Source organism: Panthera pardus, unplaced genomic scaffold (assembly GCF_024362965.1).
Source record: "Panthera pardus isolate Hobbes unplaced genomic scaffold, ASM2436296v1 HiC_scaffold_13, whole genome shotgun sequence".
Taxonomy (NCBI): Eukaryota; Metazoa; Chordata; class Mammalia; order Carnivora; family Felidae; genus Panthera; species Panthera pardus.
The window spans coordinates 203114223-203126676 of NW_026526688.1; the positions used below are offsets into that span (position 1 = coordinate 203114223).

At 49.0% G+C, this 12454-nt stretch overlaps 1 protein-coding gene across 6 annotated transcripts in view; it reads right to left on the minus strand.

The window, feature by feature from the left end:
- The window catches only part of FAM193A (family with sequence similarity 193 member A), a 163413-nt gene that overhangs the window by 84101 nt on the left and 66858 nt on the right, over positions 1-12454 (minus strand). For all 6 annotated transcript variants that reach the window (XM_053901764.1, XM_053901767.1, XM_053901765.1 and 3 more), the window contains exon 2: positions 8003-8248. In XM_053901764.1, the coding sequence (XP_053757739.1) occupies positions 8003-8230 (228 nt within the window). In that variant the 5' untranslated portion in view covers positions 8231-8248. The remainder of the gene's footprint in view (positions 1-8002; positions 8249-12454) is intronic.

The window sequence follows — 12454 nt, forward strand, 5'->3', positions numbered from 1 at the left end:
GCCTGCTTTGGATTCTGTGTCTCCCTCTCTGCCCCTCCCCTGCTCACACACACACTCAATCTCTCTCTCTCTCTCTCTCCCTCTCTCTCTCGTAAACATTACAAAAAAATTTTTAACAATAAAAAATAAAATAACTTAATTTTTTAAAAAGGCCAGTTCCACTAAAGAATGCTCTTGATGCATTAAAATCATTAATCGTATTCAATCTCAACCCTCAAGCACATGTCTTTGCAATATCCTATGTGATGAAACACGCAGTAGGCATAAAGCATTCTAGCAATGTTCCCAAGAAAAGAACTGTGCGCTATGAGCTGAATGAGCCACTTCCTCCATGAAGCATCAAGAATGCCTGACACACCAAACTACGGCTATTCAGACTCAGACGGTGGTGGTCTTCTCAAAAATGAATGAAATGCGTCTGTCACTTCAAGGAAAACAGCTGATGCTATTTGTGGCCGATCAAAATCTGAACTTTCACGCAAAAATCAGAAGTCTGGAAAATCTGTATCCATCATTGCGGGCCCCAAAGCTCCTCCACTTTAAAGACTTTTCTGTTGAGAGTAGTGGTAATAGCAATAAATTGAATTACTGTTTCAGATTTTACGTTGCAACTAACCATTAAGAAACTATTACTTGTCATGGTTTGGAGCAATATCAAAAAAGAATATCCACAATCACCTAAAAAAGCTATGGAACTACTTTCTTCATATACTTCAATCAAAATAACCTATAACAACAGATCGAACACAGAAACAGGTATGAGAATCTAGCTACCTTACGTTACCCAAACAAAACAATGCTACTCTACTCATTAAATTATTTTTGTTTTGGAAAATAGTTTTCATTTAAAAATATGCTATTAATCGGGGCACCTGGGTGGCTCAATCGGCTGAGCGTCCGACTTCGGCTCAGGTCATGATCTCACGGCTCGGCTCGTGAGCTCAAGCCCTGTGTCCGGCTCTGTGCTGACAGCTCAGACCCTGGAGCCTGCTTCAGATTCTGTGTCTCCCTCTCTCTCTCCGCCCCTCCCCCACTCGTGCAAGGTCTCTGTCTCTCAAAAATAAATAAACATTAAAAAAAAGTTTTTAAATATATTAAAAAAATACGCTATTACTCTTAACTTGAGTTAATTTTATAAACTCTCCTGGACTCTGTAATTTCTTTCGCACACGTACATTCAACATAATGTGTGAAAGTGTGCTCCAAGAGCATCAGTCATAGCAGGAAAATTTGGAAATAACTAACATATAGTATATTCAAAAACGGGAATAGTAGATAGTAATGAAAACGAAGAAACTATGTTTACGAATCTCAAACATAATGGTGAACAAAGTAAACCAGGCACAAAATAATGTGTGCAGTAAGGCATTTGTATACAGTTCAAAACACCAGGAAAGCTGACAGCAGTGTGCAGGTGCAGAGGCACACGGGCACCAGGACTAACAAACACAGAAGAGCAGGAGGGGAGGGTGCAAACCCCACGGACATGGGGAGGACCGCGTGCGGCACAAGAGGTGAGCTAAGGGTGATGCTTGAGTCGTGACCTGCGTGGTGGTAGAAACAAACCCAAACAGGTCAGCAACCACAGAAGTGAGAGAGTCATCTCAGCACTGAGACCAAATTAAATCTACCTTTATGCTGACTACACAAGACCACCTCACACACGCCACCACCAGGAGCACAGGAAAGGAGAGGAAGAGGAGGAGGGAGCTCACACAGCTCTGCGAACAGCAAACGAAACAGGCCTTCGGGAGAAGCCACACAGCTTCTGTGCAATAAGGGAACAACACACCAAGATTTAGTCATTTTAACATGTATTCACCTGTGCAGCTTTAAAATGCAGAGCAAAAATAAAACTACTTAGGAAAAGAGGACAAATACACATGCACGGTAGGAGTTTAACCAGCCTTACTCAGAATCCCACAGATTAATAAGCACACAATATCAGGAAAAGCAAAAGCACAGAAGGAATGAAGAGCACAATTAACAAGGGGTTGATAGGGGCGCCTGGGTGGCGCAGTCGGTTAAGCGTCCGACTTCAGCCAGGTCACGATCTCGCGGTCCGTGAGTTCGAGCCCCGCGTCGGGCTCTGGGCTGATGGCTCGGAGCCTGGAGCCTGTTTCCGAGTCTGTGTCTCCCTCTCTCTCTGCCCCTCCCCCGTTCATGCTCTGTCTCTCTCTGTCCCAAAAATAAATAAAAAACGTTGAAAAAAAAAAAAAAATTATAAAAACAAGGGGTTGATCTAAGGGGTGAACACAGAGCCCTCCAAACCATGAGAACACAGTTCCAAGGACACGCGGGACATTCAGGAAAACTTAACAATGCATTAGTGTAACTGACTGGAAAGGAATCATGACAATGGAGACAGGATATCCAATGACATTACATTAAAAGTCAATGATTAAAAATCATCCAAAAGACTATGTTCAGGTATTTACAAATACTTCTGAACAATTCACGGTTTAAAAGAGAAATAATGAAAACTGTGTAATACTTAAAATTGAGCCAATACAACTAACATTTCAGAATCCGGTACAGTAATGAGAGGTTTCCAGCACTTATCAGAGCAGAATAAGAAAAAACGACGGGTGAGCTCAGGAAGGCCAAAGAGCAACCACAGAGAAAGAAGAAAAAACCAGATTTGTGGTCACAAGCAGCAGGAGCTAAGTGACGGCCCAGCGGCTCCTCCCCTGGAAGCCAGAAAGTGGGACAGGGCTGTCTCCCGGCCTGCCCCCAAGCAGGCTGGCCAAGCAGGCTCAGGTTCCCACAAGGCCCCCCAGGTGAGATCAGCGAGGATGGCAGCTCCCCGAAGCAGCTGGCACCCAAGCTCCAGACACCTGTCAACAGCCCTCAGAAGAGGCTTAGAAACAGACAGCACCCCGCCTCGCCATGGCCTCCGTACTCCTCTACCAAGGACAAGAAAGTGAGAGAAGCCCGTGTCTCCACTTCCTGACACATGTCTACAGTGCAGGACGCCATGGTGTCTGCCATCACCACCTTCTGATACACGGAACAGAATATCTCTGGAGGAACAGACACGAATCTGCGAGCGGTGGGAGGGAGCCTGAAGACCGAGGACAAGGAGGAGAAAAGTCAGAGGGGCCGACCAGCACTGCTTTTGGCTATGCCACGACACTGACTGATGTCTACACCGCACACAGCAGCAGCAATTAATCAAACAGAAAGGGGAGAGGTTTTTTTTTTTTCACCTAACAAGTTCTTTGAAAAGACAAAACTGACAGAGTTCTAGCAAGACTGTTAAACACAGCACAAACAAGGAATAAAAATTTGTATGTGCAGATATGGTAAGAAGGAAAGAGTATTCCTCCACAAACTTTCATACCATTAACGCAACAGCTTCTCAGAATATAATTCACCAAAACCACCTGGAAAAGAAATGGAAAGCCTGTTATCCACTGAAGATCCTGCCCCAGAAGTTTACCACTTCCCCAGAGGTGCACACACATGGCTGCGGAGAGGCGGGGACAGCTGGGAGGAATGGCGAGCTCAGAGGTGGGTTATGTGAAAGACGGACAATTCTAGACCATCTGCACAGTCCTGGCCATGAGCTGGGACAGAAGAAAAGATGTGTGGTGTGTAAGAAGAGAAGACCAACCGAAGCAACAGAGCCTTGGAGAGGACGAAAACGGACGGGCACCCGAATTCCGCGACCATGGGGGTGGGAGGTGAGCCATCCCCGCCCTGAGGCGTGAGCTGAGCTGAGCAGGGCAGAGGGTGTGGTGGGCTTGGGAAGACAGGAGAAGGACAGAGGTTCACCCCTTTTCGTGGTAAGACAACGAAGCCAGAGCAACACGCCAGAGGCTCATCCACAGCCCTGAAGGGGTCAAGGGGCGGCAGGGAGCCGAGGCCCCCATTTTCTTCAGCAAGTCCCTACCAGGTGGAGGGAGGGGCAGCGTGGAGCCAGGTCCCAGCCAAAGTGCTCAGGGGGCTCTGCAGGTGAGTGATGGTGATGCTGAGTCACAGAACTCTGGCTGTTCTAGGAGAACAGTGTGGTCAGAAGGACCTGCACCCAAAGCCCCCTAAAAAACAAACACACACACACACACACACACACACACACACACACACACACACACACACACAAACCAAGCAGGACCAGAATGTGCCAGTGTGAAGGGGACGTCTAAAGGGAAGACTTCTGGGGGGTCTGGACACAACAAGGTCTAGAAAGGGTGGAAGTCTACAGTGTGGACCGTAAGGCAGGGTGTCAGAGCAAATTTTTACCATGGCTTGTGGCAGTGAATGCTCACCTAGAAAAGAACAATTTAGTTCCGCTGCCACTTAGTGACTCAGAGCTCCCACAATGACAGTGAGAACTCGTAATGCTGAGCTACCAGAGGGCTGAAGTGACCACACGAACTGGGCACATGCACTGAGCCCCTCTGAGGACAAGGGGACACATGCACTATTTCACCTTCGGCAGAGGAAGGAGTGCAGCCTTTAATGTGGGTTAGAAGAAAATGAGACTTGTAATGAGTTCTTAAAGGCCGAATGTGGCCAGTGTGGCTTGCCAGACCCGCCCCTTCTCTTGGAGGAAGAAGCCTTTGCTGTGGGGGTGGCCGTGCCCTCTACCCAGGGCCCAGGCCTTATCCATGAGAGGAGAGAACCGAGCTCTCCACTGTAGGAGAAAGGCCCAAAACCCACACGGACACAGGGACAGGTCAGCCACCTGGGGAGGCACAGGGGTTCGTCCTACCCCAGACCCCTACAGATATAGGCAGAGTCTGGCTTATATCACAGGGCAGCGGCAGGATCAGGGGGAGAGCTGCCCCCAATGCCCCAGGCACAGGGCTGCCTGAGGTTTCCAGATGAATGGGGAGGGAGAGGATGGACAGACAAAATGCCACGGTGGGAGGCTTGTGCTGAAGGGGAAGCGAGGGCAGCCCAGCACCACATGAGGGGGCCGGAATGCGAAGGGAGGCCCCTCCCTGGCCCACACAAGCGTCAGGGCGCAGTCCACGCTGCTCCAGAAATGACTGTGTGGGGCAACCAGAGCAAAGCCAGGCCAGCTCCAGGGCTGACCGGACTGATCCGATCCCCCAAGGGCACGAGAGTCAGTGCACCCCTCAGCCCCACGGGCTCTTACACGCACTGCATGGTGTTGCACCAAACAGTCGGAGAGAAACATAAAACAAGAAGCAACAACACTCAGGGAAGAAAGAATACCAATTCTACACCAACTCTTTCAGAAAAGAGAAGAAGCAGGAGCACACCTCAACTCATCTTAGGAGGCCCCGAAAGACATTAAAGACAAGACGACTTCGGGCAGACATCCTTCATGAGCAGAGTTGAAAGGAAAGTCCTTAACCGAACAGTGGCAAGTCACTCCAGCCACGTGCAGAAAGAATGTCCACAGAAAGACCTGTACGAGCTTCACACAGCTTTATGCAACAGTCCAATTCGGGAAACCACCCAAGCGTTCATCAATGGCGACCGGATAAACAGTGTGGTATAGCTCTACAATCCATCCACCAATCGGAAGGAACAAGCTACTGAGGGAGGACTCTCAAAAGCACTATGCCAAGTTGAAGGAGGCTATGTGAAAAAGCACTCTAGAAAAAGCAAAACCATGGGGACAACAATCAGGTCAATGGTTACAATGGAACTTTTGGGCCAATGGAAACGTTCCACATCTTAACTGCAGTAGTGGTAGTTACACACTGTATAAATCTGTCAAAACCCGCTGAACTATATATATACTTTCGAAGGGTGAATTTTACTAGATGTAACTTGTATCTCATTTTTAGTGTTTTATTTTAAAATTTTTTTAGTACTTACTTTTGGGGGGGCGGGGAGGGAGACACAGAATCCAAAGCAGCGTCCAGCCTCTGAGCTGTCAGCACAGAGCCCACGTGGGGTTGGAACTCATGAACTGTGAGATCATCACTTGAGCAGAAGTTGGACGCTTAAGCAACTGAGCCACCCTGGCACCCCTATATCTCAGTTTTTAAAAAAGGCCAGCAATTTTACCCAGCTTGAACAAAGAGGCCAACTTTAAAAAAGCAACAAAAGGTCTAAGCCTACAAACATAAGCCAACATTTCCTCTTTGGTGCCCACTGTCACTTGTGTGATGAGAGAGCCTCATTTGATAGCACTATCCAGGACAAAGTGGGGTTAGGAAATGAGACTGTCACCACGGCAAGACAACTTCTGGGAAATCAGCTATTTCTACTTGTCTCCAAACCCTCCTTCCAAAGGCACGGCCAGGCTGCGGCAGGAGAGCAGGCCTGCAGACAGAGGGCCGGGAGCACAGGGAGCATGGGGAGCACACGGAGTGCTCTGGGCGGGCAAGCAGAAGCCGGCGGGGATGGAGTGGGCCGCCAACATCAGCACCACACAGTTGCTTCCCATGAAAGAAACGGGGAAACGGTCATACACTTTAAGAGGACACACAAAGGACACAAAGTCAAATAATAAAATGATCAAAGCAAGATGATCTGAGGGTAAATCCTAAAGACAGACTATGCCACCTTTTGAATCCTACTGATTCATTGGTTTATTCATTTCCGTGTGCAATCACTTATTTATTAACTCAAATATTTGGGTTTCCTAAATGCGCCAGGCCAGGCACCGTTCCTGGTCAGAAAATCCACAAAAATAGCTGCCATTGTGGAGCGTATATTCCAGTGAAGAAGCCGAGCAGAATGAGGACGTCGAATGCACACTACGTCAGAAAGAGGTGCTGAGGAGGGGCGTCGGGGCACACCAGTTTGTTGAGCACTGGACTCCTGATTTCGGGTCAGGTCATGATATCACGGTTTGGGAGTTCGAGCCCCATGCTAGGCTCTGTGCTGACAGCACAGAGCCTGCTTAGGATTCCTTCTTTGCTTCTCTCTCTCTGCCCCTCTCCTGTTCTCACTCTCTGTCTCTCCCTCAAAATAAATAAACTTAAAAAAATAAGAAAAAGAAAGAAAGAAAGGAAAGAAGGAAGGAAGGAAGGAAGGAAGGAAGGAAGGAAGGAAGGAAGGAAGGAAGGAAAGGGGTGCTGAAGAGAATGCACAGGAAAAGGAGCACGTGAGATGAGGTGGCGAGAGATTATCAATTTTTATTCTGATAAACAGTGAGACCTTGAGGCTTAGCTGTTCAAACGCCTGCGCAGAAAGTAGCACATGAGCTGGGGCACTGCCCTCAATGAACCCCTAGAACAGAAGTCACTGGCCTAGCAGCAGGCAGGAAGGAGGCCACAGAACCGGAAAGGAAGATTCACACTGTGCGGCAGCAAAACGTTTATTCACCGACCCAGCACACGTGACCTGGAAAGCAGTCCCCGGTCAGAACACACGGTGGTGGATGCTGGTGTTGGCGGCTGCCGGTAGTGAGGCATCAGGAGACAACAGCTTAGAAAACAGGCAGCGGCTTACAGACAGAAATAAAAGGAACAGAAAAGTCCTAGAATGTGGGGCCTCATATGGCTGTAAGAGCCAAGTCGTTCCAGAACCCAAAGAGCAGACTAGCAAGACCTTTCGGGGACCAGGGCCACTAACACACAACTGGGCCAAAGAGCAGACTAAGAGTGTGGCCTTCCTATGTAAGCCCGAAGTGCTCAAGAATGCCTCCATTCAGCTGAAAAAAGAAATCAAGGAAAAACTGAGGGGCGGGGGCAGAGTTAAGAACTGCCTCTGGGAAAAAAATTTTAGGTGAGTTACCAGCTCATGAAACTGGCTAGAACCGAAGACTTTTTGAGCTTTTCAGCAAACTGTCTTGCCAAAGAAATCCTGAGACCAGCCCAAACACATCCTCTGGTCTCCTGAGCTTGCTAACTGAGTTGCGCAACCAAGGAGAGTAGGTCTCCCCCACTACCTGCTGCAGGTATGGACAGAAGACCAGGAGGATGGCCCCCGAGGGTGGAGCAAGGGACCCGGAGGTGGGGTAAGAGGGGTTTCCTTCCAGAGAGTTGACCCAAATTAACGATCTCACCGCCCAATTAGCCCACCGGGTGAGAAAGCTGAGGAGTCCATGCTGTCCCTGGTGGACACTCACCGATGGCTGGTCGAGGCCACTATGCCTCTCCTCCTTCTCCACAGTCCGCCGGCAGTCTGGGCACACCCACAGTGGCAGGTGCAGCACGCTGTTGCCCTTGGGGGCCATAGAAAGGGCCAATTTGCTCGCAGTCTTAATTCCGCTCTCCAAGAATGAAGAGTCTTTCCGCTCACTTCTGCACAGAAGACAATAATCCCCAGCGGGGTAGGGTGGTGTTCTATGATTCATGCCAAAATTAAAAGGAGTCTGAAACAGAAAAAAATATTTCTATTTTCAAAACATGATTCACAAAGCCAAGATCACTTAAAAATACTATATAGTTTTAAAATTACAATGTATGTGCATGTTTATATAAACATCTAATAAGCAATTTGTTGAATAAAACTGTACCTAGTGTTCTAGAAATACACCGTACTTCAAATAAACAGTAGCACCATAAAGAACATCTTAGAAGGAGTTAGAAAATTGTCCACTTAGCCTCTTCACCCAGACATGTTATTATTCTCCCCACGTGCTGAAAAGTGTGCATCTCAATTTCCACACGGGGGACACCAGGACTCTTGACCGTCAGCAGAGTTTAAAGCCACTATTCCAGAGGTGCGTGCGTGCACACGAGGGCTCAGACCCAAGGGAGTAATTCTGGCCTGTGTGTATGTGTGCAGATCCCAACCACCTGGGAGGCGGTATTCCCGTTCCAGAGGCGAGATAAACAGCAGGAGCCGGATGGCACCACACATCCCAGACCCAGCCTCCCTTCCAGCTCAGCAGCGGTTATGCTCAATGCATCTCCAGCCACCTGATTTCAACGTCTGCTTTTTCAAAGAGTTAAGATGCAAGATCATGACCCTAGATTCTCTTCAAAACATCAACCATCCTATCAGAAAAGAAAAGTTAGCCCTAAAAATACACAAACAAGCTCCAGAGATGTAAAACAGGCCTAAAGTCACAAGGTCAGCAAGCAGGGGCCAAGATTTTAACCCAAATGAATGTGAGCCCAAGACTGGTCATCTGCACCATAGAGAAACCATCCCAGGAATCCTGCAAATCCTGAGAGGTCCAAGAGAGGCGGACCTGGGAACAGGTCAGCAGGGAAACCAGGCATGGCCTTCCAGAGGCAGGACAGGTGTGCCAAGGGTTCCAAGCCAGAGCACGTGTGGGATCAAGGTGACAGAAACCCCCCAGGCCTCTGTTGCCATCTTCTGCCATGGGCCTCATCGGTCGGAGAGGTGGACAGGGACCCAGGCCAAGGTTATTCAGGCTGGAACTTTGGGGTATTTTACAAAAGTCTCCGGTTTCGGCCAGAGGCTCCTCCGGATACCCTACCCAGCCCTGCCCGGCCAGCAGTGTAGCTCCTCCCTCAGTCCATGGCTCTCTCCCTGCTCTCCTGCACCAAGGCTCACATACGTCTTTGGCTGTGCTTGTTAGCTGGACTGTAAGTGTGCATTTAAACGACTGGCTCCACGGCCACCTGAGTACTCTCAAAAGGCCGCAGTCTCCTTCCCTAAAGCCCCGGCGGGCCAGCAGGTCAGGTGCTTCAACAGGGGGGGCTGAATGAATGAATGAATGAATGAATAAGAGAGTGAAAGACAGCACCACTAACACACAAAAGACTTGCACATTTACTCTTACCTGCCTTTATAACCCAGTGACCAAAACTGTTTCCATCACATACGCAGGTTCCATGGATTTAACCAAACCCAGCTCAGCAGCCATGTGAATGTCTGGGCTGCGAGGGGAAGGAAGTGAGTACTGTATCCCGACAAGTGGCGTTCTAGGAAGCTCCAGACTACTCAAACCACAGAACACCATGGGAGCAGACGTCTTTCTCTGTCCCGACAGATCCAAGATGTAGAAAGTATGACAATTTCAAAAATCTCACTGATTTAAAACCACCTCTCGTCCCCAGCCTATGGAAAAAAACCCATCACTAACTGAACAGCCACAGCCTTCAGATTGTTCCAGGCCACCTTTTTACCCAGAGAAGGAGGTGCTAGGTTCCAAGGTTACAAAGTCTCCAAGCCAGAGATAATAACATAAGAGCCAGAACTGACTTGAGGGTAACCACTTCAGTTCCAGATCATCTGTCTGTCCACCCACTGGTCAGCCTGTTCGTCCAGTATTTACTGGAAGCCACCATGTGTCAAGGCACTCGTCCAGGTACTGAGGATGCAGCAGTAACTAAAACAAAGTTCCCTGCCCACGGTGAGCTAATGTATCTGTCAAAGGCAAAGACTACAAATAAGACAGAGAAGGAAAAAATACAGAACATTAGACAGTGATCACTGAGAAGGAGAAAAATAGAGAGCAGACAGGAGTGACAGGGGTTGGGGACAATGCCTTCCCATCATTAAGAACCTCCTCGAGGAGACACCTGATGTCGGTGGCTGGTAGCAGCCACACAGATACCTGGGAGAGGGCCACTCCTGAGAGCAAGCACAAAGGCACTGGGGCAGGAGGCCACAGGGGGAGACAGAGAGGGAAGCGGGGGAGGTTCCAACAGGGCGGTGAGGCTGTATGGGGGGCAAGAGAGGAGATGGGAACAGGGGATCAATCAGGGAGAAGCTGCGTGTTCCCCAGGAGTGAGGCCGCAGTGAAGTCTGCTATGAAGGAAGAGCTGACAAGGAATCAGATGTTGAGGATGAACAGAGGTGGGAAAGGCAAAAACAAGTCTTCCTTGACTGAGTGCAGGGAAGGCTCTGGGATGAGGAAGGCCTCTTCCAGAAAACATCTGAAACACACAATGTGCCAACATCCTGACAGGCTAGATCACAGATGCACCTGCAAGTAGCCCAGAGGTCCTGCTGGTTCCAGAGAGACACCGGACTGGCGAACTCAGACTTAAGCGCCGGCCATCCAACGGCAGGAAGCACTCCTCCACGAAGAAAAAAATCAGCAAGGGTGCAGGGCTACAAGGAGGATGTCATTCTAACAAGGGTGAAGTGAGCTAGGGCCCAAATGCTAAGGCAACACAGAAACACACACAGCTGCACATCTGGGAGACAAGCACTGCAGGCGTGGGCAGCACATGCGGGCGTCGGGCGGGGGGGGGGGGGGGGGCGAGGGGCAGGGGGGCGGGGGGGGGGGGGCGGTGCAGGACAAAGGCCAGGGGCACCACCAGAGACGGGGGCAGGCAGGGTTGCCCATGCGGGCAGTGGGAAGAGGCTGAAGGTTTCTCAGAAGGACATGGTAAGACCCAGTGTGCATGAACACTGTTCCAGGCAGTTCCAGGAGCAGGCAGGAGCCATGGAAAAGCAGAGGTGTCTGATTTAGGAGCACTGAAGGCAGAGCCACACGACTTGCTGATGAACCCAAGGATGTGACGAGAACAGGTCGGACCACCCGGGCAGCAGTCGTGCCAACAACAGGGCTGCCACACACAGCTGGAGGGCTAGGGCCGTGGCAAGAACCAAAAGTTTGCTATAGATGTTGTTACACATGAATTTCGTGTTAAACATCCAGATAATGTGGTGAGTTTGTTTTGCACAAGTAAGATACTTGGGAAATGGGTTGCGACTGAATATGTAATTCTGGGTCACCAGCGCGTGTGGTATGTAAAGCCATGAAGGCAGGCCAGATGATCCACGGAGAGAGGGAACCAAAGTCAAAACTTGTCAACACTTGGCCAACTAGTATAAAGCTAGTCCTCGAAAGATGCCAGCCTCTCCTCTCCACACCGTTCTCAGACAAAGCGAATAACAGAGACTATAAGATACACACGTGTGTATGCTACAACACGTGACTAAAATTCAAATTAACCAAACACTGGTGCCTTGCCCCATGGTTATGCTCCTAACTATCTGTGATCAAATGTAAGGCACACATATAAACTCCACTGATTCCCTGAAAGGCATTTACAGCTGTACTCAAGTATAGCCGACGTAGGAGAAGCTGAAGATATGTGAGGCGTCGACCTGAATACTTCTGACATACGCACACACCCATGAAACCACGGAGATCAAGACAATGAACACTGACCGTCGCCCCCAGGTTTCCTTGTGCCCCCTGAACTCCCTCCCTCCTGTACTCACTCTCCTCCTGCCCCCATTCACAGGCAACCACTGGACTGGGCTCTGTCTCTACCGATTACTATGCAAGTCCAGAAGTTCTATCACACGACATAATGTCTTTCGTCTGGCTTCTTCTGTCAAGTACCGTTATTTGGAGAGGATTCCCAGGTATGTATCAGGACTTTGTTTCTTTTAATTACTGAGTAGTACTCCATTACGTGGGTAAGCCACACCTTGTTTTTATCCATCCTCCCATTCAGAGACATTTGGGCTATTTCCAGTTTCTGGCTATTTACAAACAGTAGTCGCTAGGAACACTCATGTACAATCTTGGTATGGACACATGCTTTTGTTTTTCTTGGATAAATACCAAGGAATAGAATAACTGGGTCATATGGTAGGTGCATGTCTAACTTTTAAGAAATTGCCAAATTATTCCCAAAAA